The following is a 24992-nucleotide window of genomic DNA, read 5'->3' as shown; positions in this document are numbered from 1 at the left end:
TGCCAATATGAGCTCTGGGCCAAGTGTGACAAAGTGATTTTGGCATTTCTGCAGACTCACGTCAGTGATAGCTCAACATTTCTATCCTTTCTTTTACTCTTTTGATTTTGCTAATTTTCAAGTATTATAATTACTACCTCCTCCTTCATTGTTTTCGTGAGGAGTATCTTGTCCCATCCTTCCCTACCCTCCCCTGGTCCCCATTTCTGCTATATCCCAGATGCCTAGGGTTTGGCAATTACATTTTGGTGGTGGGATTGGGGGTTTAAGCTATATATGGTGGTCTAAAGTGGCCTGGTGCAATTTCTAAATTGTGGGCCTTAAATTTAAATTGATGCCATTCACTCTTTTTTACCACTTGGTTTATTATTTGTGTTTGTAGTATTTGAGTTACTGTTCATTAAAAACATTATGCATGGTTGCTGTGATCTGTTACTCTTAGAAACAAAAAAGCACCATTGAAATTGATTGCAAGCCTTTTTCTAGGCCCCTTCTTAGGAATTCCCTGGATGATCTTGTCGGGCCACCTTCCAACCTGGAAGGCCAGAGTGATGAAAGAGCATTATTGGACCAGCTGCACACTCTTCTCAGCAACACAGATGCCACAGGCCTGGAAGAAATTGACAGAGCTTTGGGAATCCCTGAACTTGTCAATCAGGTAGGTTGCATTAACATGGAAGTAGGAGAGTGTGTATTTGTGTGTGTGTGCGTGCATGCGTGTGTGTGTACAAATTCATGAAGCCACAAACAAGAATACCTGTGTGTGTCTTTCCTAGTACTTGTGTTGTATTACTACATTCGTGGATACCAGCATTAAATTTGGAAAATATACTTTTTTGGTCTCAATTCGTATGTTAAAATGGAAAATATACTTATGATTGTGATATTACTTTCAACACCCCACTGTTTTTGGCAGTTGTAGAAATGATTTAGTGAAACTACTAAAGTGTGACCTTTTATTCATGTTAAAAGTTCTCATTTTTATAACTATCTTTCTCTACTACTTAGCCAAGCCATGTGTATTCTGATGAGGCAAGCTTTTTTTTTTTTTTTGTTTAAACAATACTTGTTTACAATGGCCAAGCTGAACATCCTAACATCATCATCTCCTGTTCCTGTTTACATACCCAGCCTTATGAAAACATGCTATTCACAAATCTGTATTTCTGAAAGACACATTCTGTAGTGACTGTTTTTTCTTTTTTGAGTCGGAGTCTCGCTCTGTCACCCAGGCTGGAGTACAGTGGCGCAATTTCAGCTCACTGCAACCTCCACCTCCAGGGTTCAAGTGATTCTCCTGCCTCAGCCTCGCGAGTAGCTGCGATTACAGGCACCCGCCACCATGCCCGGGTAATTTCTTTTGTATTTTTAGTAAAGATGGGGTTTTGCCATGTTGGCCAGGCTGGTCTCAAACTCCTGACCTCAAGTGATCCACCTGCCTTGGCCTCCCAAAATGCTGGGATTACAGGTGTGAGCCACCGTGCCCGGCCATGACTGTTTTTATTTAAAGGCTATGGAGGGGCCACTCTATAGGTTTGTGCATTCAACAGTAAGCAGGAAAGATCATCAGGGGCTATCAGTCGTTGTTGGGAAAATAGATATGTACATATGGAAGTACATTGCCATGCGGCAAATGCTGTCACAGTGCAGATGGGAAATGCTGAGCAGTTCTTGTGTACACCTTTGGGGATACCAGTGACATAGAACCTGGATTGTTTTTTGCACCTTCTTTAGAGCATTTGACTTCTGTTGCTTTCGTAGATGTTCTTCACTGTTCTTTTATGTGTTGTGTTTAAGGGACAGGCATTAGAACCCAAACAGGATGCTTTCCAAGGCCAAGAAGCAGCAGTAATGATGGATCAGAAGGCAGGATTATATGGACAGACGTACCCAGCACAGGGGCCTCCAATGCAAGGCTTTCATCTTCAGGGACAATCACCATCTTTTAACTCTATGATGAATCAGATGAACCAGCAAGGCAATTTTCCTCTCCAAGGAATGCACCCGCGAGCCAACATCATGAGACCCCGGACAAACACCCCCAAGCAACTTAGAATGCAGCTTCAGCAGAGGCTGCAGGGCCAGCAGGTAACCAGTCATGTGTTCTTCCCTCTGGCTTCTCCTTCTGTTGTTTTCAGACTGTGTTTCTCAGTGTTCTTACTACTGGTGCACTCTATCCCTGTCAACTAAAGAAATTATTTTTGTTTTACTTCTGTGTAAGGTTTTGTTTGTACAAATGGCTCCTTGTTAAGGAGTAGTTGTGTTGGAATTCGATACTATGAGAATATTCCATTTTACAAATTAAAAAGTAAAAAGTCAGGAAGGATTGCTCTTAGGGAAGAAAAATGTTACTTGATGACTTTGTAGTCTTAAAGGTAGATAAGTTTTTTTTTGAAAAAAATCCTTACTACTAATAACCAAATACTTAAACCATCTTGATTTCAGCATTTTAAATGGAACCTCTTCTTTCTAGAGCTGTCTTTTAATATTCTAAAATATGACTTCTTACCCTATTGTTTTCTTAGTCCCCAAGAAATGTTTTAAAATTTAATTGTTTTTATAAATTGTTTATGTCTTGAGCATACTGAGTTATTAAATGTGGTGGAACCAAATCATATAAGTAGATGAATGCCTGAGTTTTTTTTTTTTTTTTTTGAGGTGGAGTCTTGCTCTGTCGCCCAGGCTGAAGTGCAAGTGGCATGATCTTGGCTCACTGCAACCTCCACCTTCTGGGTTCAGGTGATTCTTGTGCCTCAGCCTCCTGAGTAGCTGGGGAGCCACCCAAATCTGGCTAGTTTTTGTATTTTTAGTAGAGACAGGGTTTCACCATGTTGACCAGGCCCATCTCCTGACCTCAGGTGATCCTCCTGCCTTGGCCTCCCAAAGTGCTGGGATTACATGCGTGAGCCACCGTGTACGGCCGAATGCCTGAGTTTGGAATCCAAAGAGCCAGAGACTCTCCATTGCATAAGTACTCTTAAAAGTCAGTTTAGGTACTCAGAAAAGCTGTGTTAGTGCATTCATTTTACTTTCTGCCATTTCTTTTCACTAAAAGTCATTTAGGGAAAGCTAATGGAGTTTATTCAGAATTCCTCTGATGAACTTAAAGGTATTTCTCCATGTGCCCGAATAATCCCAGAGAAAGCCTGACTTTATAAATCTTTTGAGTTTCTGCTGTGTGTGTATATATATAATTTATTTATGTATTATTATTTTTTCTGATACAGCGTTTCAGGGTGGAACGCAGTGGTGCAGTCACAGCTCACTGCAGCCTCGACCTCTCAGGCTCAGGTGATCCTTCCACCTCAGCCTCCCAGGTAGCTGGGACTACAGGAGTGTGCCACCACTCTTGGCTAATTTTTTGTAGAGATGGGGTTTCTCCATGTTGCCCAGGCTGATCTCAGACTCTTGGGCTCAAGTGATCTGCCCACCTCAGCCTCTCAAAGGGCTGGAATTACAGGTGTGGAGATATTCTTTAAGCTACAAAATTGCACTTTACCTTTTTTTCCCAATGCCAGACAGTAGCCCATCATATGCTAGCCTAAGACTTTTCAACATTGACCTTTTTGCAGTGTGAAAGTACTAGTTTAGATGTGACTTAGCCAGGTTATTGTGTTTGGAGATATCATTATCTCATTGGCTGGTGCTGAGGGTCTGGAAAGCTGTGTTGGCAGACTGACATGTTCTCCTTGCATTCTAACCAACTTGTCTCACCTTAGTTTTTGAATCAGAGCAGACAGGCACTTGAATTGAAAATGGAAAACCCTACTGCTGGTGGTGCTGCGGTGATGAGGCCTGTGATGCAGCCCCAGGTGAGGATGATGAGCCTCTCCACATGCATTGCTCTGTGCTCAGGACAGGGCTTGGCCTGTGGTTGACTCTTAGTAAATGTTTGTTAAACAAATGAAGGTAATTCTGAATTTCTTGTGTAAGAAAGCAGTCGTATTAAAGACTTTCAACTCTTCCATTCTTCTCTCTGGCTGGTGACTGGGAGGAATCAGAGGAGGGAGAGGTTTCTTCATTAAAACCATAGATTAGGCTGGGCTCGGTGGCTCAAACCTGTAATCCCAGCACTTTGGGAGGCCGAGACGGGCGGATCACGAGGTCAGGAGATCGAGACCATCCTGGCTAACACGGTGAAACCCCGTCTCTACTAAAAAATACAGAAAACTAGCCAGGCGAGGTGGCAGGAGCCTGTAGTCCCAGCTACTCAGGAGGCTGAGGCAGGAGAATGGCATAAACCCAGGAGGCAGAGCTTGCAGTGAGCTGAGATCCGGCCACTGCACTCCAGCCTGGGCAACAGAGCGAGATTCCGTCTCAAAAAAAAAAAACCAAAAAACACAAAACCATAGATTAGTGTTTTTTTAATTGGTTCCCTTTGTGATCGGTTGCTATACTGTGAGAACAGCTATCACATGGCTTTTTAGGAATTTAAAATAACCTGTAAATGTTCCTCTGTTCCTGGATTATGAAACAACATGCACACTGGGTAAAATTCTGAAATTATAAAGAATACATAGGCCGGGCGCGGTGGCTCAAGCCTGTAATCCCAGCACTTTGGGAGGCCGAGACGGGTGGATCACGAGGTCAGGAGTTCGAGACCATCCTGGTTAACACGGTGAAACCCCGTCTCTACTAAAAAATACAAAAAACTAGCCGGGCGAGGTGGCGGGCGCCTGTGGTCCCAGCTACTCGGGAGGCTGAGGCAGGAGAATGGCGTGAACCCGGGAGGCGGAGCTTGCAGTGAGCTGAGATCCGGCCACTGCACTCCAGCCTGGGCGACAGAGCGAGACTCTGTCTCAAAAAAAAAAAAAAAAGAATACATAATCCTGTTCTCAGTGATAGCCTCTGAGATGACCTGTTTCCTGTAGTAGGAGGGGATATTAAAATTCCCTTCTACTTCTAGCCAGTGGTGGAGACAGTATTGAGGGGTTTTCTTAATGTGCATGAGGCAGATGACCACACAGCAGTTCCCTACTGTGGTTTGAAATATTGTTTATAATTGTTTTTTAAAAAACAACTGTGAAATGCTTGATTTTCATTGTCTTATGCCTACTTGGAAGTACTGATATTTACATTTTCTTGATAATAAAACCTCTTGTGGAAGCTGAGCTAGAATGCCCTACAGAAAGATGATAAAAGTTTGCTTTTTGGAGATGATCCGTAGCTAGTAGAGCCCAAATCAGCTTCCTTGTTGTACTTTGATTATGTCACCTTCTGAACCTCCAGACAGCTTCTCCTTGCCCCCTACCTCTTTCTGAAAGTTTAAAGAAAGTACAAGATTTTCTGAGGTGGACCCCTGCTATCTAAGTATAACCCCATCCTTTTTTTGTTTGTTTGTTTCATGTTTTAGCCCTCCACCACCCCAACACACTGAATCCTCATTTTCCTGTAGTTGTCCTTCATAGTTCCTGAAAAAGTTGTCCTCAGATTCTACCTCTAAATGTTCTCTCACGTTGTGGAATGTTTCTGGTCATGTTAAAGCTTGACAGTGTGTCTTTTGTCTTTTTTTTTTTTGAGACAGAGTCTCGCTCTGTCGCCCAGGCTGGAGTGCAGTGGCCGGATCTCAGCTCACTGCAAGCTCCGCCTCCCGGGTTCACACCATTCTCTGGCCTCAGCCTCCCGAGTAGCTGGGACTACAGGCGCCCACCACCTCGCCTGGCTAGTTTTTTGTATTTCTTAGTAGAGACGGGGTTTCACCATGTTAGCCAGGATGGTCTCGATCTCCTGACCTCGTGATCCACCCGTCTCGGCCTCCCAAAGTGCTGGGATTACAGGCTTGAGCCACCGCGCCCGGCCTGTCTTTTGTCTTTTAACCCCAAATAATTTTCAGGTCCTTCTTCTTCAGTTCTCCCTCCCTCCTTCCCCCTGCAATAGCCAGAAAGCTTCTTTTTTTTTTTTGAGAGAGTCACTGTTGCCCAGGCTGCAGTACAGTGGCACGATCTCAGCTCACTGCAGTCTCAATTCCTTGGGTTTAACGGATTTTCCTGCCTCAGCCTCCCAAGTAGGTGGGATTACAGGTGCTCACCACGATGGCTGGCTAGTTTTTGTATTTTTACTGTAGACAGGGTTTCACCATTTTGGCCAGGCTGGTCTCGAACTCCTGACCTCAAGTGATCCCCCCGCCTTGGCTTCCCAAAGTGCTGGGATTACAGGCGTGAGCCATTGCACCAGGTCCGAAAGCTTTTATGTAAAGAATTGTATGTTTTGGCCGGTGCAGTGGCTCACACTTGTAATTTAAGCACTTTGGGAGGCTGAAGCAGGTGGATCACCTGAGGTTAGGAGTTTGAGACCAGCCTGCCTAACATGGTGAGGCACCATCTCTACTAAAAATACACAAATTAGCTGGAGTGGTGGTGCATGCCTGTAATCCCAGCTACTTGGGAGGCTGAGGCAGGAGACTTGCTTGAACCTGGGAGGTGAAGGTTGCGGTGAGCCAGGATTGTGCCACTGCACTCCAGCCTGGGCAACAGAGTGAGACCCTGTTTAAAAAAAGAAAAAAAAAAAGACCCTGGGTGTTTTCTGTCTTATACCTGGTGTATTGTGGGGGTACTGTATGTATGCAACTGGCAGGTTCTTGCTATGTATATGTAATTGCACTCTTTCTTGGGTATTAGCAGGGTTTTCTTAATGCTCAAATGGTCGCCCAACGCAGCAGAGAGCTGCTAAGTCATCACTTCCGACAACAGAGGGTGGCTATGATGATGCAGCAGCAGCAGCAGCAGCAACAACAGCAACAACAACAGCAGCAGCAGCAGCAGCAGCAGCAGCAGCAAACCCAGGCCTTCAGCCCACCTCCTAATGTGACTGCTTCCCCCAGCATGGATGGGCTTTTGGCGGGACCTGCAATGCCACAAGCTCCGCCGCAACAGTTTCCATATCAACCAAATTATGGTAAATCTGACAGTGTAAATATGCCTTCTCCAAGTTAACATTACTAAGGACATAAGCTTCACTACATTTGTTGCACATGAAAGACAAAAAATACGATTCACTCCCTATTTACTTCACAAGGAAAACAAAGTTAATTTAAACTATTGGAAAACAAAAATGCTGCAGCACACAGGTAATTGAGACAGGTGTATCCTGTCATAGTTGAGTATTTTTTTTCAGGTGTTTTTTTCAGTCCCACTCATTAAGAGTCCCCTAACTCTTAATTTGGAAGAAACACTGCAAAGTTGTCCCCTTGCCCCTTCTTGTATGTTCCAGTATAGTAGAACTCTCTAATCTCTGAATGCTTGGTCAAGTCAGTGAGAGGAATGCACTTTGTGGACTTTTACGTTGATTTTCTAGGTGACTTGGATTTATTATTATTTTTTTGAGATAGGGTCTTGCTCTGTCACCCAGGCTGGAGTGCAGTGGTGTGATCTTGGCTCACTGCAACCTCCGCCTCCCAGGTTCAAGTGATTCTCCTGCCTCAGCCTCCCGAGTAGCTGGGACTACAGGTGTATCACACCACCCCTGGCTATTTTTTTTTTTTTGAATTTTTAATAGAGACGGGGTTTCACCATGTTAGCCAGGATGGTCTCGATCTCCTGACCTCGTGATCTGCCTGCCTCGGCCTCCCAAAGTGTTGGGATTACAGGCGTGAGCCACCGCGCCGGGCCTTGGATTTATTATTAATTACAGTGATGCAGATACCTCTTCAGTTCAGCCTTTGAGAGGTTCCAGGAACATGGTGGGGATAAAGGTGTCTACTGGGGAGCCCTGTCATCTGAGGATTGTAACTCCCCTGCCCTTTAAAGAGGGATGGAGTGATGTGAGTTCATACGGAGTCCGTTTTCTGCAGAAAGCCCATTGAAGCAACTGTGACCTTTCAGTGATCCAGATGGTGCTCCTTTCTGTAGTAAGCCTGTTACTCTAGTTGTCATCTTGGTGAGAATCTAGAATACCTGGGGGGCAGCATCTTATAGCACTCTGTATCTTATACTTATCACTTCCCTCCACCCTCCCCGCTTTAAAAAAAAAAAACATAAAACTACTACAGAAATCTGGTATTCTAAGGAGAAGGCATTTGGGCATTTTTATTTCTTCTGTTTTATTTTTGTAAGGAATGGGACAACAACCAGATCCAGCCTTTGGTCGAGTGTCTAGTCCTCCCAGTGCAATGATATCGTCAAGAATGGGTCCCTCCCAGAATCCCATGATGCAACACCCCCAGGCTGCATCCATCTATCAGTCCTCAGAAATGAAGGGCTGGCCATCAGGAAATTTGGCCAGGAACAGGTAAAGAACAGTGACTTCTAAAGTTAGTCACATCTTAGTCCCAGAAGTCCAAGAACTTACTGTAATTTTCAGTCAAGCCTTTTTGTATGGAGAGATTGAAAGGACTGGGTTCATATTAGAAGGTGTGTTATTTGGCTTGTCCATTTTGAGAGTTCTTCAAGCATGCACATTATCTATTAGGGTATCTAGTACAGAAAGCTGTGAAAAATGGATCACAGGCTGTCAGGGAGTTTTCTCTCTGACATTCGCAGCTTAAGTATAGCAATGTTTGACACAATTGTAGTAGTTTCTGTGGGCATGCCCTTTGTCACTAAAGTGACTTCCAGAGGTAATATTACCGTTTCTTTACTTACAGCTCCTTTTCCCAGCAGCAGTTTGCCCACCAGGGGAATCCTGCAGTGTATAGTATGGTACACATGAATGGCAGCAGTGGTCACATGGGACAGATGAACATGAACCCCATGCCCATGTCTGGCATGCCTATGGGCCCTGATCAGGTATGAAATTGATTCCTTACCTTTTTCAAAAAGGTTTTCTTGTTCTCTGGATAGAACTAAAGCCTCAGCTATAATCAGAATGTCCTAGGTATATTTTAACTTGAAAGTATAACTTAAAATATAGTAATTGAAAAAACTTGGTTTGAAGGCATTGGGCCATTGGATACTTTTGGTAAGTCAAGCTGCATTGTAAGATGGGATCTCAGGAACCTGAATCACTCAGCCAGAGCTGCACTGTAAGCCATGAATGTGGGCATGGATTTTTTTGTTGTGTAAAGCATGTGTTTTACTCAGTTTTTCTGGTTGCTAACAGAAATACTGCTGACATCTCTGCACCAGGACCTCTTAAGGAAACCACTGTACAAATGACACTGCACTAGGATTATTGGGAAGGAATCATTGTTCCAGGCATCTATCTTTGAAGAAAGGACCAGCTTTGAGCTCCGTCAAGGGTATTTTAAGTGATGTCATTTGAGCAGGACTGGATTTTAAGCCGAACGGCAGTATCTACCTGTTTTTTTTCTCCTCTCCTCCTGCTGTGTATCATGGTGTTCAAAACAGAAATATTTTTTGGCATTCCACCTCCTAGGGATATAATTCTGGAGATATGGAGTCCTACTGATCATAAAACTTTTGTGTCACTTTTTTCTGCCTTGCTAGCCAAAGTCTCTTAAATACACATAGGTGGGCCAGAGAACATTGGACAAATCAAGAGAGATTAGAACATCTGGTTTCTCTAGTTGCAGTATTGGACAAAGAGCATAGTCCCAGCCCTCAGGTGTTTTTGTCACTACTAAGTAGTTCTGTGTTGACCCTCTGTCCAGTGGAATTGGTGATTCTGAATTGTCCTTTACTGATGGTGTTGAGTTGCTCTGTCCCTATTATTCGTAGTAGGTTTTCTCCTAATGAAGGTTTTCATTTGCCGTTCATGTCCTGTAATACTTCACCTCCAGGAACTGTCATGGATGTCCAAATGGCTTTGCAGAAGGGAAATGAGATGACAGTATTTAATTGCAGCAGTAGCAAACTTTTCACATGCTAATGTGCAGCTGAGTGCACTTTATTTAAAAAGTAATGGATAAATGCAATATTCTTGAGGTCTTGAGGGAATAGTGAAACACATTCCTGGTTTTTGCCTACACTTAAGTGTTGGACAAGAACTATGATTTTTTTTTTTTTTAAAGTACTGGTGTCACCCTTTGCCTATATGGTAGAGCAATAATGCTTTTTGAAAATAAACTTCTGAAAACCCAAGGCCAGGTACTGCATTCTGAATCAGAATCTCGCAGTGTTTCTGTGAATAGACTTTTTTGTAAATACGACCTTTAAGATATTGTATTATGTAAAATATGTATATACCTTTTTTTGTAGGTCACAACAACTCATTTTTACAGAGTTTGTGAAGCTAAATATTTAACATTGTTGATTTCAGTAAGCTGTGTGTGGAGAGGCTACCAGTGGAAGAGACATCCCTTGACTTCCGTGGCCTGGCGGAGGGGTAGTGCTCCACAGCTTTTCCTTCCCCACCCCCCAGCCTTAGATGCCTCGCTCTTCAATCTCTTAATCTAAATGCTTTTAAAAGAGATTATTTGTTTAGATGTAGGCATTTTAATTTTTTAAAAATTCCTCTACCAGAACTAAGCACTTTGTTAATTTGGGGGGAAAGAATAGATATGGGGAAATAAACTTAAAAAAAAAAAATCAGGAATTTAAAAAAATCGAGCAATTTGATTGAAGAGAATCTTTTGGATTTTAAGCAGTTCAAAATAATAGCAATTCATGAGTTTTTGTGTGTGTGTGTGTGTGTGTGTGTGTATGTTCAATTATGTTACCTTTTCATCCCCTTTAGGAGCGTTTTCAGATTTTGGTTGCTAAGACCTGAATCCCACATTGATCTCGAGTAGAATCCTTGGTGTGGTTTCTGGTGTCTGCTCAGCTGTCCCCTCATTATACTAATGTGATGCTTTCATTATGTCCCTGTGGATTAGAATAGTGTCACTGTTACTTCTTAAGGAACTCAGTACCCAGAACAGCCAGTTTGACTGTGATTCAGAGCCACAGTCTAACTGAGCACCTTTGAAACCCCTCCCTTTTCTGCCCCCTGCCACTTTCTGCTGTTGCCTCTCTTTGACACCTGTTTTAGTCAGTTGGGAGGAAGGGAAACATGAAGTTTAATTCCCTTTATCTGGGTTACTTCATTTGGTTCAGATAGTTGAAGGAATTGGGTTTCTGAATGTCTGTGAATTTCAGAGGTCTCTGCTAGCCTTGGTGTCATTTTCTAGCAATAACTGACAGCCAGGTAATTTTAAGAATTTCACACATTTAGTCAGTCTTTCTAGATGTCTCTGAAGGTAAGATCATTTAATATCTTTGATATGCTTACAAGTGAATCCTGATTATTTCTAGATCCACCACTAGAGTGGATCTTATTTTCAAAGCAGTATAGACAATTATGAGTTTGCCCTCTTCCCCCCACCAACTTCAAAATATATCTTAAGATTGTAAATCTGGAAACTTCCATTGTAGTGGCCTGTGCTTTTCAGATAGTATACTCTCCTGTTTGGAGACAGGTACAACCAAGTCAGTCTGTCTCTGTGTTTTTCAGCTCAACTGTGTCTGAACCTTCTTTAAGTGATGTGTGTGGGGAGAAACAGAATGGTGCTCTTACCTTTCTTGACTTTAAAAAAATTATTAAAAAAAAAAAATAAATTTTTTTGCAATCCTTTCCTCAGACCTGGCTGCAGGCTAACTGGAAGGCAGCACTCCCTTTTTTATATGGTAGAAAAATGAAGTTTATTATAAGTTTTTATATTTTCTACTTGTTCATTTGGTGCAAACTCAAGATTTTGATTTTCTTTTAATAGGTGCAGTCTTTGAGATAATTTGTTTTTACCTGTATTGCCCTTTATCTTTTTTAGATAATCCTTTGTACTCCTGCTGTCTACCTCTCCACACCCCAGCACCCCCCATTTTTTCAAACCTTGGTATCTGTTGGGTGAACAGTATAATCTTTTCATCTGCTTTTAGAATGTGGGATATTTCCAGTACCTACTTTTTTTTTTTTTTTGCTGAATCCAAAGATATATAAATAAAATATATATATTTTATAAAGATTAGAATGATATAAAGGAGATACATGTTTCTTCCTTTAAAAAATAAATGGAAGTTACATTGTTAATGTTCGTATTATGATGCCACTTTTCTAAACTGCATCTGGATTGAAAGGTGTAAATATCAATAACAGTGCTACTTAGTTATCAGTATTTAATATCTGAGGTGAGTTGGGGGTATCTATATTAGGGGTAGGGTATTACAGAAGATAATTGGCTTGATGTCCTAGAAGTTCTTTGATCCAGAGGTAGGTGCAGCTGAAAGTAAACAGAATGGATTGCCAGTTACATGTATGCCTGCCCAGTTCCCTTTTTATTTGCAGAAGCTGTGAGTTTTGTTCACAATTAGGTTCATAGGAGGAAAACCTCAAGGACTGATTTAATCAGAGGAATAAGAATTGTTTTCAACTCCAGGGGCACACTGTTAATAAACGAGCAGGTGTTTTGTCTCTTCCTTTCTAATGTATGGAATTTTGAAGAATGAAATATGAGAGCAATATTTAAATTCTCAGGAATTGACTTACACTCTTGAGAATGAATTCAGTTTCAATCAAGTTTACATTGTGTTGCTTTAAAAAAAAAAAGAAATTATTCTTTATCCTGCAAAGAATCGAAACCACATGAAATGACTTATGGGGGATGGTGAGCTGTGACTGCTTTGCTGACCATTTTGGATGTCATTGTAAATAAAGGTTTCTATTTAAAATTGGAGCCTAAAGAGTTGTTTTTTTTTTTTTTTTAAATCCCTGTTGGATTAAGGGTAAAGAAGATTAAGGAAGTCTATTTCAAATAATGATAACAGTTTCTGAAGTTAAAAAACGCCACTAGGGAGTTGCTAGAGAGCCTTGGCCTGTTGGGGGCATTGAAACAAATGTGGGTGCTTTAGGGATTCTCTCTGTCATCTGTTAAATGAGAAATGGGTTGGACTGGTGATAGCTGAAATCTGTCAACTACTTGTATCAGGTTAGATTACCTGATATACAAAGAAGAGTTGGCCAAGGTGAATTTCTTTGCAATTGATTAATACTTTTTAAAAAAATGAAGTAGCAAAGCTGGTATACTATGAGACTTACCTGTAGTCCCTTGAAGTATGGTAGACTTTAGTCAATCTACAACCATCTACTCCCCTTTTAAGAAAATCTTCTAAACCCAAAGGCATTTTCTTCCAAAAAGATGTTGACTGGTAGTATCTTGAATACTTTAAAAAAACAGACACACCAAAAAACTCCCAAGAAATGGCCTTTTACAAAATGTCAAAGGTTTCTTCATACCAACTGCTGGTCATTGGCTGGGGTTTTGAACACTGTATGACAATACTTATACTACAAACTTTTTTTTACAAATACAGTTTCATCAAAACTTGGGACATACATCAACTTCTTTTCAGTACCTTAAAAAAAAAAACATCAGTTCTGGGACATAACAAAGAAATACTAGGAGAAACGGTATCTGGACAGGAACAGAAATGTCCACAACTGTGAGGGATTTTCTTTTACACTGGCCACAGAGCGTTTATTGACACCACTACTCCTGAAAATTGGGATTTCTTATTAGGTTCCCCTAAAAGTTCCCATGTTGGTTACATGTAAATAGTCACATATATACAATGAAGGCAGTTTCTTCAGAGGCAACCAGGGTTTAGAGTGCTAGGTAAATGTCATCTCTTTTGTGCTAGTGACTCATTGTCGAACTCTCTGCTCTGTTTTCAGCCTCTCCACGTTGCCTCTGTCTTCTTAGTTCCTTCTTTGTGACAAACCAAAAGAATAAGAGGATTTAGAACAGGACTGCTTTTCCCCTATGATTTAAAAATTCCAATGACTTTCGCCCTTGGGGGAAATTTCCAAGGAAATCTCGCTCGCTCTCTTCGTTTTCCTTTGTGAGCTTCTGGGGAGGGTTAGTGGTGACTTTCTGATACAAAAAAAATGCATTTTTTGCAGCTGGTGAGGTATAATCCAAAGCAAAAGCAGGGGCAAAAATGGACTTCTTGAAGTTCTCTCTGCTCCTGCTGGTTATCCTCCAGAATCTGCCATGTTGACTGAGAGTGAGTGCTTGCTTTCTCAGGCCTCCTGGCCAATAGCATAGGTCTGCTGGAAATCACCCACGTGGTTTTTCGTTGCCTGCGCAGTCAGTTGATGCCTCTGTGTTTTTGAAGGTCCACCTCTGTTGTTTCTTAACCTTCCCAGCCTTCCCACAGTTGTCCCCTAAAGAACGAAACAAACTCATCTTAGCATTTAGCTATCACGGTCTTTATCATGACTTCCTAATCAGTCCTATAGCTGAGGAAGCTTTGCTTCAAGGCTGCTGAGAATGAATATTTCTAGGTTACTTAGAAAGGGATTGCTACCACCTAGTCACCTCAATTTTTAGTTGTTTACTTATACACTCAATGCCTGGCAAGGATGGCATTTAAGGATCTGGATAGAATAATGGCTAAGGAGATTGTGATATGTAAAGATTCTGTACCTTAATTCTAGAAGCACCAAAGAAAGGCTTAGGTGGCCTGTTACTAATGTCCTATTAAAGCCACTCAGGTTTATATGCATATAAAGGAATAAATGAGTAGACCAGAGGTTGCAAATGGCAGCTCACCAAGGAGGGTAGTTTGCCCACATGGTTAACTTAATGTCAAATGAGATGATAATGATAAAGAATTCTCACACATACCTGCATTTTTGGATTTGGTCAGTGAATTAGAAAATGTGGCAAACCTCAGCCCATTCCTGCGGGGAGCAAACTGGCTTGCTCCCTTTAGAATAGAGGTGAACTTTCCAGGTTGCCAGTCTCAGTCCCTGCCAGCCTCCAATGGCACTGGAGTCAGAGTCTGTAGCTGTAGCATGGGCTTTTTGGAAACCATTTAATGAGGCCATCCTACTGCTGATGTTGTATACCAGTTAGCACTTTTGCAGCCATAGCCTTCAAGATGCCCGGCAGTTTGTAATATTTAAATGCTTCTCAACCTCTAAGTAATAGCTCAAGTTTACCAAGCACAGATTATAGCGAGAACAGCAGTGTACTGGACAAGGCATTAATGTAAAACATGAAATGGATTCAAGTGTTTTCTTAGGGAAAGATGTGCATTAGTACTTCCCCGCCACCCTCATTATGAGAACAAATGAAGGATGGTATGTAAGAAATGGCATGCAAATAGAATAGCATTGGCAAAATGAAGCAGTCAGAACCAGATCTCTATTTGTAAGCTGGTTCCTCAACTCACAGTGATTTGGAAGAAGGTCTCTTCATTTCTGGCCACTTTCGACGCTGAAACTGCCTAAGTTTTCAAGTGTCAAAAGGAGAATGAATGTTAACCATCACCAAGAAAGAAAAAGTCCCCAAAGAACTATACAAAGAAGGTCTCCTAGGTGACAGCTATCTTTGGTGGGTGATCCTGGTCTCGGGCAGACCAGAGGAAGGGCAGTGTCTCAACATAACAGGTGCGGACTCACAGAGATGAGACTGAAGGATGGGCCAAGATAGGAGAACTTTGTTTAGGCTTTAATAATAAAAAGAAATACCTGTATTGCTCATAGCTTCCTCCATCTTTAAGTCCTAAATGAAGGAGAAATAATAAAAACAGGAGCAGATAGTTTAGGCAAAGCTACCCCAACACACCAGAAAACCATCTTACACTTTTTTGTCACAATCCCATGATGTTGATAGTGTTCCCTATTCAAGAGTAGACGGAATTATGAGGGGAACCTGCCCTAAGTCTCCTAGGTAGCCTTGTAGATTGCCTAAAATCCAGAGTCACCACGATCAGTTTCAGGACCCTGATGGCTTCATTCAGTGCTGACCTTAGTCATGGTGAGGGAGGTAGACGCGGGCCTGAACATCTGTGCTCCAGAGGACAGAAAGCCAAGAGCCCTGACCAAGTGCAGGAGGGAGCAATAGCTCATGTTTACCAAGCACAGATTATAGCGAGAACAGCAGTGTACTGGACAAGGCATTAATGTAAAACACGAAATGGATTCAAGTGTTTTCTTAGGGAAAGGTGCATTAGTACTTCCCCGCCACCCTCATTATGAGAACAAATGAAGGGTGGTGTGGGCTCTGGGGAAGTTTTCCTGAGGACATGGCAGGATCGAGTGTGTGGGCTCTGGGGTCAGCCCACCTTGTTCACTTTACTCCTCCATAGAATGAGGATAAGAAGATTCACCTCAAAAGCTTATCAGCTAACACATGTAAAACGCTCAGCACACAGCCTGGCACACAGTGACTTATATGTCATTGCACTTTGATCACAAGAGTAGCAGCGCTTGAGTGGCAGAGGTTAGGAAGCCACTAGTGAAAATTCCAATCATATCAGGCTCCTCACCAGGAAGTATTAGTGCAACATCTTCTGTAAACACCGTAGCTCTCCCCTCTTCATAACTAGAGCTGACTGTGGCATCTGAATTCTTCCTCCTAAGCTGTGTGGCCATGTTCCTGACATGAACTCCAGGCGTCCTCCTAGACACAGTCCCTTCCCCAAGGGACTTCAAATATCAAAGGTTTTAGGCCACTCTCTCTCACTAGTAAGTGAACTTCATTTTTCTTTTAATTTTTTTTACTTTTATTTTTAGAGATGGGATGACAGCTCTGTCTCCCAGGCTGGAGTGCAGTGGCGCTATCATAGCTCACTGTAACCTTGACCGCCTGGGCTCAAGTATCCTCCCACCTCAGCCTCCCAAAGCCCTGGAATCATAGGCATGAGCCACCATGCCTGGTCAGCTTTTTTCATCTTAAAATTTCTATCTAGTTGGCATTCTAGATTTAAAACTGCAGATTTCGTCCTGTCCCAAACAAAACTCAGGATTTACCTGGGACTCCTAATCCTGCACCTCCCATCACCATATTCTACTGGGGGGCTTCACCACCTGAATCTGAAATCCATCATCTTCACTGCTCCCACCTCTAGTCCAAGCCACCATCGTTTCTCCCTGGGTAACTGTGCCATCTTCGCTGTTTGCTCCCATAAAGTCCCATTCTCCACCTAGCAATGTCAGTGCCCAGGTTAAAACCCTCCATTGGCTTCCTGATACACCTCAAATGAAATCTAAACTCTACCATGGCCTCTCACAGGGTAGCCTGATGCCCTCCTGCCACTCTCCACTGGCCTCAGTTGTGCTGGCTGTACCACCTAGGCTGCTTTCTGCTCCTCACACTTCAAGTTTCCTGGAACGCCAGCCCTCCATGTTTTCTCAGTGGTCGATTGCGTCCTACTCTTCAGGACTCAGTTCAGAGGTCTGACCCTGGTTTTATTAAGTGGTGCCTTTCCCCAGTCACACTGGATTCTACCGTCCAGTTTTACTCTTTCCATACAAGCCAGAGGCCTCCCGCTGTGGACTGCTCTTCTTAGGACAACACCGGCTCCACACAAGTCAGCCAGGATGGGGTCATCTTTGGTCAACATGGTTTCAGGTCTGAGTTCTCAGGAAATGTTTGTTGAATGCATGAGTGAACAAAAGGGAGGAAATGAAACGAGGGAATTCCGTGTGTTTCCTGGACAGCTGATGCAGGAAGCACAGCTTGTCAAAGGTCATCTGCCTGTTATGGACAGGAGCTCCCATGACTCGTCTGGAACTGCCTCACCTCCCAAAGCCTGGTGATTTCGGGCTCATTCTTGGGGTAGACACCACCTCCTGAGTCCCTTCCTTTGGTTACCCTGCTCTCCAAAGGCCCCATGTTAGGGTGCCTACTCACCCAGGTCCATGTTTCGAGTCCGGGGGTTACACTGCTTGTAACCCTTGCAGCTCCTCAGCTCCATGAGCTGTACATGTAGCTGGTTGAGGACATCCCTGTCCAGTGTGTTCACTGCGTTCATCAGCTAGTTGCAAAAAGGGTAGTCTGTCAACAAGGTAAGTACAGGGACTCTCCCCGTGCCCTTCTTCTACCAACCAGGGGACATATTTCAGGCAGGTGGAAGGTGCTAGGGGCTGGTGACCTGCTTACTCCAACTTCAACTTCTGCAAGAGCCAGCATTTGGAAGAGTTAGGTGACTTTTTGGCTTCGAGTCCCACCAGGTTCTCTCTTAATGAGAATGAAAACTCAGGAGAATAAACACCATGTCTGTCTGTATTTAATGTTGGAGTTCTGCAGCCACTAGTCAGGAGACTTCCCAAGCTCGGAAAGAAAGCCTTCCAAGTCTTGGTTTTATCAGCAGCCTTCATTCAGATTTGCAATCCTCCTGATTGCAAAGCAGCCATTTGATGAAAGGATGGGTAAGTGACTTGGGTTCTTGTGTAGTCTGGGAGCTACCGGTGACGGACTTAACCTACCCCTTTGGTAAAGTATGAGGGTGAACCTATCTAAGGAGAAAGACTGGACACCTATATAGTAATTAAAGCATTTGTGCTGCTGATATTTAAACATCAGATTTCATTTAAAAAATTATTTCAGGCTTTTCTTGAAAGGTCAAAGCCTGGGCAATACCAAGGCCACAGGACAGGAAAGCTCTAGCGCTGGAGCTCAGCAGTGACTGTCCCTGTACAAGGGCCCACATGTTCTGATGACCAGACATGTCACTGCTCCTTCTGGTCTTGTGTGGTCCTAAGCCACATGAGTCGTGTGTGTGTTTAGATGGCTTACTGTACGGAAGCACTTAGCAGAGTGCTTGGTGCAGTGTGTTACTGTTATATTAGCCGCGTGGTCCGTGCAGGCCCTGCAGTGGGTAATATCTGGCTTGATCCTACAGCTTGACAGTTTTAGGAGTCTTCACAAGTTCCGGCAAAGCCTGGTTGAATGCTGCATGTTAAGTTAGAGGGAAGAAGCCACATATATTACACACGCAGGGTGATGGAGGCAAAAAAGGCTGATTGAACACGGAATCCCCCAATCTCAGCGGCTTCACAACTTACTCCCAGTGGCTCAGGGACTCAGTGGGACTTGGATAATTTGTCATGACTTCCCTGAGGTTGGGTGGGGGGGCTACCTGGCAGCACTGGGGTAACCCATACCCCCATCTCTCTAGCTCGGGCTGTCTGTACCTGGTAGGGGTCTGTGTTGAGATCAAAGTACTCTAGGAAGCCAGTTGCAAATTCACAGAAGAGGAAATTGTGAGTCTCGTTGATGGTCCTCATGCACCAGTACGTGTTATTGTTGGCGCTGGTGCAGGCACAGAAAGGCCCCACTGGCAAGGAAGAGAGAGCATGTCCTGAGTGCCTGCGGGAGGAAGCCCCATCTGCCAACAGTGATTCCTGTCAGGGACAGCCCCTGAAACCAGTTCATCAAATGCCAAGAGGCTGTCCCAAGCACTGTGGACCCCTGGTGTCGGGGACCCCCTTTCTGAGAGAGGTCTGAGTCACTTAAGTGGAGAAGTTTCTTGGCCCCCGGGGCCCCAGCCTGTCCACCTCTGCCCTGGGCTCGCTCACGTGTCCAGAAAGGCGCCGTCTGCCAGTGCTGGTTGTCGTGGGTGAAGCACGTGAGGCCTGGCATGCTGCACGTGTCGTTGTTCTGCAGGCGCTTGAGCAGCTTGCGGAGTTTCTTCTTGCGCTTCTGCTCCCGCAACAGCCACACCTTGTCCTTCTCTTGCAGACCCTTCCTATGGGTGCAGAGGGTCACACACGCCTTGGGCCTCTGAGGGATCAGTGACCCCGTGTCTCTGCTCTTCCTGTCCACCTAGGGGCTGGGCTGAGGCTTCTCCAACAGCCATGGGCATAGCAATTCAGGGTTCCAAGTCCCAGTGCTGATCCAAGGCAGAGCCAGGACTAGAACCTGGATCTTCTGTCATTCTACTTTAACTCCCAAGGGGGCACAGAGCTGGGGACAGAGCCAGGCAGCTACTGGGACTCCTGTTGGCATCCCTTTCCCCTCCTTCCTGTGTCCTGCCCTGCTTGGTGGAGTTGCCGCAACCCCATTTACAGTGTTGATTGGGAAATAAGGCCTCTTCGAGGGCCGCCGCGGACTTCCCAGGGAAGGGCCTGGACTTCTTTCCTTTTCTTCTGTATTTTAGCTTAAGGGAGGGCCACCTCCTCATGCTAGGCCTCTGCATCTCTTCCCCAGGACCTCAAGCTGCCCTTACCTGAAAGGATGCAGACTGGAGCCTTTGTGCTTGAGGCGGCCTTTGTGCTGGGTGTGGTAGCTGTAACAGACCCCCCCAGCCCCAGGCTTCAGGAGTGGCTCAGAGGGCTCCGCTGGCAGGTACAAACTGTGGTTTCTGGGACTCCCGTGTATTGCTGCTGCCCCACTCCCCTGTTCCTCCTCCTGGGATGGTGGTGGGGAGGGTACAACCCTATCCCCAGGGCAGCAGGTACCTGCCTGGGTGGCTTCATTCTCCAGGCATGAGCCAGGACTCTTCCTGGGATTTTGCTAGACTTTAGAAGGTCGGGTTAGTTGTAATTTAGCCACAACTAGAAACTGGGCCTGGCTTTAGGTGCGTCAGCCTCAGCATCCTTTTTCCTTTCCTTTTGTGATGGTTAATTGTACACGTCAAAGCCTCAGCATCGTGAGGTTGGTTCCCTCACCGCCCTGCCTACTCACGCTTGGTCGGGGCCAGCACAGGGGAGCCTGTGTTTTGCAAGACTTTCTGGGAAGACGGCAGGGCTTCTGCAGCTGTGCTGTCCAGTACGGGAGCCACTGGCCACAGGTGGCTACTTCAGTTTGAATTAAGCAAAATAAAAAATTCGGCTCCTTAGTGACACCAGCCACCACTTCAAGTGTGCACCAGCCACGCGTGGCATAGTGCAGACATAGCCCGTGTCCATCGGCACAGAATGTTCTACTGGACACAGCTGTTCTAGAGTTCAGTCCTTTGGGCCAGGGGATCCCTGAGCCGGGAACATGGACCTCAGACCACGTGGGGGCTTTCTGAATGGGCAATCAGCAGAGGCACATTTCCGGCCTGGAGCCGGCTCTGCACAGCCAGCACGGGTCTCTTGCCAGCAGTACTGGAATCTGGGCGCCAGCCTGGCTGAGGAACGGTTCCGTGTGCCACACTGGCTGACAATAGGGATGTAAATTATGGATTTTTTTTTTTTAATGCCATGGGGGGGAAAAATTAAAAAAAATTAAAAAAAAAAAAAAAAAGGGGGTCAATCACAAGAGGGGATGAACTGAACTGTCCTGTAGGAGGATGGGGTCTTAGGTCCCTTTGCTACTGCCTCACCTGATTTTGTGACAGTCACATTCTTCTGGCCGCTTTTTCTTCAGGTGACCTCGGACTTCCCTCAGGTTCTTAATTTTGTTCTGCAGGGTTTCAATCTGAGGGAGGGGCAGGAGAGGAGGCCTTGAAACCTTCACGGCTGGACGAGAAAGGCTTGGCCTGGTGACCGCCCCCACGCTGCCATGTCTGCTCAGCAGTGGCAGCCTGCCCTGCCCTGGCCCCAGGGCCAGCACCGGCATGTTTGGGTGGGGAGGACTTGTTCTGCCTGCTGAAGGAAGCCCACCTTCCCCTCCGGCCAGCCCTTGCAAGGGAACCGAGTCCTTTTCCTGGCCTGGCCTGCGGAGGAACCTGCTGAGCCCCCTGAGGGCAGCTCCAGTGTCTCCCCTGGGCTTGATGAAAGGCTTCATCGTAGTGTAGACTTCTTATAAGTCAAAAGGGGGACAACGTGGCTAAGCCATCCTCCCTCAGACAGACTGGGCAGCAAGCTGTCTCATGTTGGGACTGACGCCTATCCCTGGGTGGAGGAATCTGTGGGGACCTCACTTCACCTCTCCAGCCCCTTCCCTGGGTCTGGCCTCACTGCCCTCCCACCGTGAATCGCGGGTCCTGCCAGGCCCATGGTGGCTGACGGCACGCTCCTCTCCCGCTCTCCACTCACCTCATGGTCGATGTGCAGCTTGTGGTCCTTCCAGGCCTGCAGGGACTTGTACAGGTCCAGGTCACACTGGACTGTATCATTCTCTAGGATGTAGCACCTGCTTGAGAGAAGGGATCACGTGTGGCTCAGAGGAGGTGGAGGGGGCCCAGCCCAGGGGCTCAAGAGGTGTGGGAAGCCCCTGCCGAGGTCTGTCCTGTCCCCTTCACTCTCGACTTCCACCTGGACACTCACCGATGTGTCACTTTAATGGGGTTGGCGGCTGAGTAGTCGGGAAGGCCTCCGGTGCCACTGAAGTCCCCACCATCCTTGTCATCTTGATTCTCAGGGGCCCCTGGCCAGTGCCGCTTGGTGAGGTTTCGGGGCTGGGCGGCATCACCCAGGCCTACGTGGTACACCCTGCCGTCCACCTCGATGGCCACTGAGCGGATGGAGCGATTGCGGGCGTAGCTGGCCTTGTACTCTGTGGGCATCAGAGGGGTGGCAGAGTTAGGGAGGCGGGAAAGGCTGGCCAGGCTCCCTGGGCAGTGGGTCCTTCATTAAGATAGGGCCGGGCTTCCAAGCAGGAGGCTCAGCTTTGCCTGTGACCTGAGGGCAGGGGAGGGCCTCAAGGCGATCACGCCGGCAAAACTGAAGTCCTGGAGCCAAGAAGCCACTGGCTCTAGAGGATTTCAAGCAAGAGCTGCTTGCGGGTAAACAAATGGCGGTACCTCATCTGTACAACGGAATATGCGACCAGAACCAGAAGTGAGGTTCTGATTCACGCTAGAGCGCGGATGAATGTCAAAAGCATGCTGGGTGAAAGCAGCCAGACACAAAGTGGGCTCATATTATTACATTCTATTTATAGGAACTACCCAGAATGGGTAAATCTACAGCGGCAGAAAGAAGATTGGTGGTTGCCAGAGGCTGGGGGAGAGGGCAGTTGAGGAGTGATTGCTTTGTGGGTACGGGGTTCCCTTTTGGGGCGATGTTTTGGAACTAGGTAGAGGTGTGCAACACTGTGAACCTATTAAATGTCTCTGCATTGTATACAATTGTAAAAATGGTAAGTTTTATGTTATCTGAACTTCACCTCAATTAAAAAGGAAAAAAGTATCATGGATATAAAAACGCTGATTTAAACAGGGGAAAAAGGGGCCCTGCAGTGCCTGTCTCTGGGTATATATGGACGGGGACTGGGGAAGCCACTTAGCTTCTGTGAGTCCCAGGGAGCTGGAGGCTGCCCACCAGGTGGTAGGCAGGTGCTACATCCAGGTGGGCCGGCGACAAGGCCGAGAGGGGCTTTTGCATACGCCCCGACGCTGAAAACTCAGGCGTGCAGGCTGAAGTGACACCCCAGGTAGCCTGTATCTTCTATGTCTCAAAACCAAATCTGAGTTGGTGAGATTAAAGAAAAAGGGAGGTGGTGGCGGTGATGTAGGGATCCAGATTTCCAGCTTCCGGAAAGGAGACACGTCTCACAGGCCCACAGTTCCATATGGTCGGGACGGGCCGGAGACGGGCGGCCCCTCTGGCTGCCCACTGTTGTCCCTGTTGGCCAGAGCCCCCGTCACTCCTTTCTGTTTTAAATCTCTGCCCACCTGACACAAGTCTGGCCTCAGCATGCATGCACTGCAGTTGTCATTCTTCTCCAGATGTGCCTCATTTAAAGAGAAGGGCCTGGAGCCAGTTAGTGGCCCAGGTTTTGTTGGATCCCAAGTGACCCCAAGGTGGTGACCAAGGAGGACCAGCTGGAGGCAGGTGGTGGTGGAAGGCGGTGGAAGAAGGAAGGAAAGGGCTCCCTTTCCCACATGGCCACTCTTGGGGGATGTTTTGTATCTTTTAATTCTCAGACACCTTGCATCACAGTCACAAGGGCCGAAGGATCCTAAGGGGAGAGGGGAGGTCTCCCCTCTCCGGCAAAGCCTTGGGCCTTTCTCCTGGGCACTTCCTTCCCTCGGTTGAGTCTCTCGACACGCGTACACAAAGAGCCGAGGATGCTCCCTGTGCCGAGCGGGTCCTGCCCCGAGAGGCTCAGGAAATGGACCCAGCGTGTCCTCTTCACTCCTTTAGTCCCAGTTGGCTTATGAGTGAGTGGCGTTGTCTCTTTCCACCCTCCATCTCCCAGCTCTAGACTCAGGGGTCCCTAAACCATGGCCTAAGGGTCCAGGCCAGCCTCCATCTGTCTTTGCGAATACAGTTTCACTGGGTACAGCGGCTCGCGTTCACTTACACCTCTGCAGTCGCAGGGCTGAGTCGCAAAGCCCCAGACCTTTACTCTCCGGCCCTTCACAGCCGCGGTCTGCCGGCCCTGTGTGATTTCTCTCCTGTACCGAAGCCACACGACCTGCTCTCCCCGTCTGTCTCTCCGTGTCCGTGTCCAGAGTTCCGGAGGTCCCCTTCCTGCCACACCAACAGGGCATGGGACAGGACTTCATAAGCCGGTGGCCAAGAGCTTTGACTCTGCAATCGGATGGCTGAGGTGCAAACCCCTGAGCACATGTGTGGCCCCGGCGATTTGGGTAACTTCTCAGGATGGTGCCTACCCTACAAGGGCTCCTTGGAGGATGGAACGAAACAGAACTAGTGAAGCATTCACGCCTGATGAGCTGGTATGGATCAGCTACTGGAGGGGGTGGGGACTCTGCCTGCAGCTGACATCCTCACCTAAGGTGATGCCGTGCAGCCCCGAAACCTCACCATTACGCCCGCTCCCTGCCTTTCCATGCCAGTGACCCCCTGTGTGATGTGGCTGCCCGTGCCCACTGTGCTTCTCACCACTCTTGGCCACACCGGTCACCTCTCTGTGGCTGGGACCCGCCACACTCATTGTGAGTACGGGGCCTTTGTACCTCATCTTCCTCCTTCTCAGAACACTTGTTCTCTGGCTGGTCACAAGGCTTGCCCCTTTCTGTACAGGTGAGGATTACGGGGCCGCCGAGAGGCATGGGTCCCGGCTCTGACATTACACTCACATGAGGATTCTGACCAGGGCTGAGCTGACTCTCGGCTACTTTTAGGTATTTTTCTTTCCTCTAAGCATTAATAAGGGGGAAAACAGCTGAATCTCTCCCTGCAAGATGTTGTATTATTTAAAGATTATCGACTGTGCCACATACTGAAGCAAGGAGATGCTGGCTGTGTAATCCAATCTGGAAACCAATCATCCTATTCAGCTAGAAAAGTTAATGCAGTAGTTCCTAATCAGCTGGTGAGGAAAGGTACCAGAGGATCATCAGCTGGGAAGCGTTGTTTGTGGCAGTGGCTGGGCCGTTACGGAAAGAAACTTATCTGCTCCACAATGAGGACATTTGCTGCCTGGCCGGATGGCCCAGAGGAGACCACTGCGTCTGCCGTCGGAGACCTCGATCCTCAATCTCTAATTAGTCTGTGGCACAATATCATCCATCTTATAAAGAAAGGACTTTTTTTTTTTTTTTTTTTTT

General features: G+C 46.1%; 2 protein-coding genes across 7 annotated transcripts in view; one reads left to right on the top strand and one right to left on the bottom strand.

Moving 5' to 3' along the window:
• Positions 1 to 12539, top strand: part of NCOA3 (nuclear receptor coactivator 3) — a 161091-nt gene extending 148552 nt beyond the window's left edge. Inside the window, exons 17-24 of one of the 4 annotated variants that reach the window (XM_025398288.1) lie at positions 487 to 658; positions 1798 to 2088; positions 3720 to 3812; positions 5485 to 5493; positions 6618 to 6894; positions 8052 to 8226; positions 8582 to 8723; positions 9037 to 9368. In XM_025398288.1, the coding sequence (XP_025254073.1) occupies positions 487 to 658; positions 1798 to 2088; positions 3720 to 3812; positions 5485 to 5493; positions 6618 to 6894; positions 8052 to 8226; positions 8582 to 8723; positions 9037 to 9048 (1171 nt within the window). In that variant the 3' untranslated portion in view covers positions 9049 to 9368. Of the gene's footprint in view, positions 1 to 486; positions 659 to 1797; positions 2089 to 3719; positions 3813 to 5484; positions 5494 to 6617; positions 6895 to 8051; positions 8227 to 8581; positions 8724 to 9036 lie in introns of all 4 variants that reach the window. The other 3 variants (XM_025398285.1, XM_025398286.1, XM_025398287.1) reach the window with 3 other exon arrangements.
• Positions 12540 to 13059: 520 nt separating this feature from the next.
• The window catches only part of SULF2 (sulfatase 2), a 131365-nt gene continuing 119432 nt past the window's right edge, over positions 13060 to 24992 (bottom strand). For 2 of the 3 annotated variants that reach the window (XM_025398292.1, XM_025398290.1), the window contains exons 12-21: positions 21799 to 22027; positions 21568 to 21664; positions 20913 to 21007; positions 19830 to 19889; positions 19180 to 19349; positions 18796 to 18938; positions 17513 to 17636; positions 15346 to 15379; positions 15048 to 15101; positions 13060 to 14034 (exon numbers count right to left, since the gene is read on the bottom strand). In XM_025398292.1, the coding sequence (XP_025254077.1) occupies positions 14004 to 14034; positions 15048 to 15101; positions 15346 to 15379; positions 17513 to 17636; positions 18796 to 18938; positions 19180 to 19349; positions 19830 to 19889; positions 20913 to 21007; positions 21568 to 21664; positions 21799 to 22027 (1037 nt within the window). In that variant the 3' untranslated portion in view covers positions 13060 to 14003. The remainder of the gene's footprint in view (positions 14035 to 15047; positions 15102 to 15345; positions 15380 to 17512; positions 17637 to 18795; positions 18939 to 19179; positions 19350 to 19829; positions 19890 to 20912; positions 21008 to 21567; positions 21665 to 21798; positions 22028 to 24992) is intronic. The other variant, XM_025398291.1, reaches the window with a different exon arrangement.

Source organism: Theropithecus gelada, chromosome 10 (genome assembly GCF_003255815.1).
Source record: "Theropithecus gelada isolate Dixy chromosome 10, Tgel_1.0, whole genome shotgun sequence".
NCBI classification, from domain to species: Eukaryota; Metazoa; Chordata; class Mammalia; order Primates; family Cercopithecidae; genus Theropithecus; species Theropithecus gelada.
The sequence above is the reverse complement of the archived record's forward strand: the minus strand, read 5'-3'. Positions and strand labels throughout refer to the sequence as shown.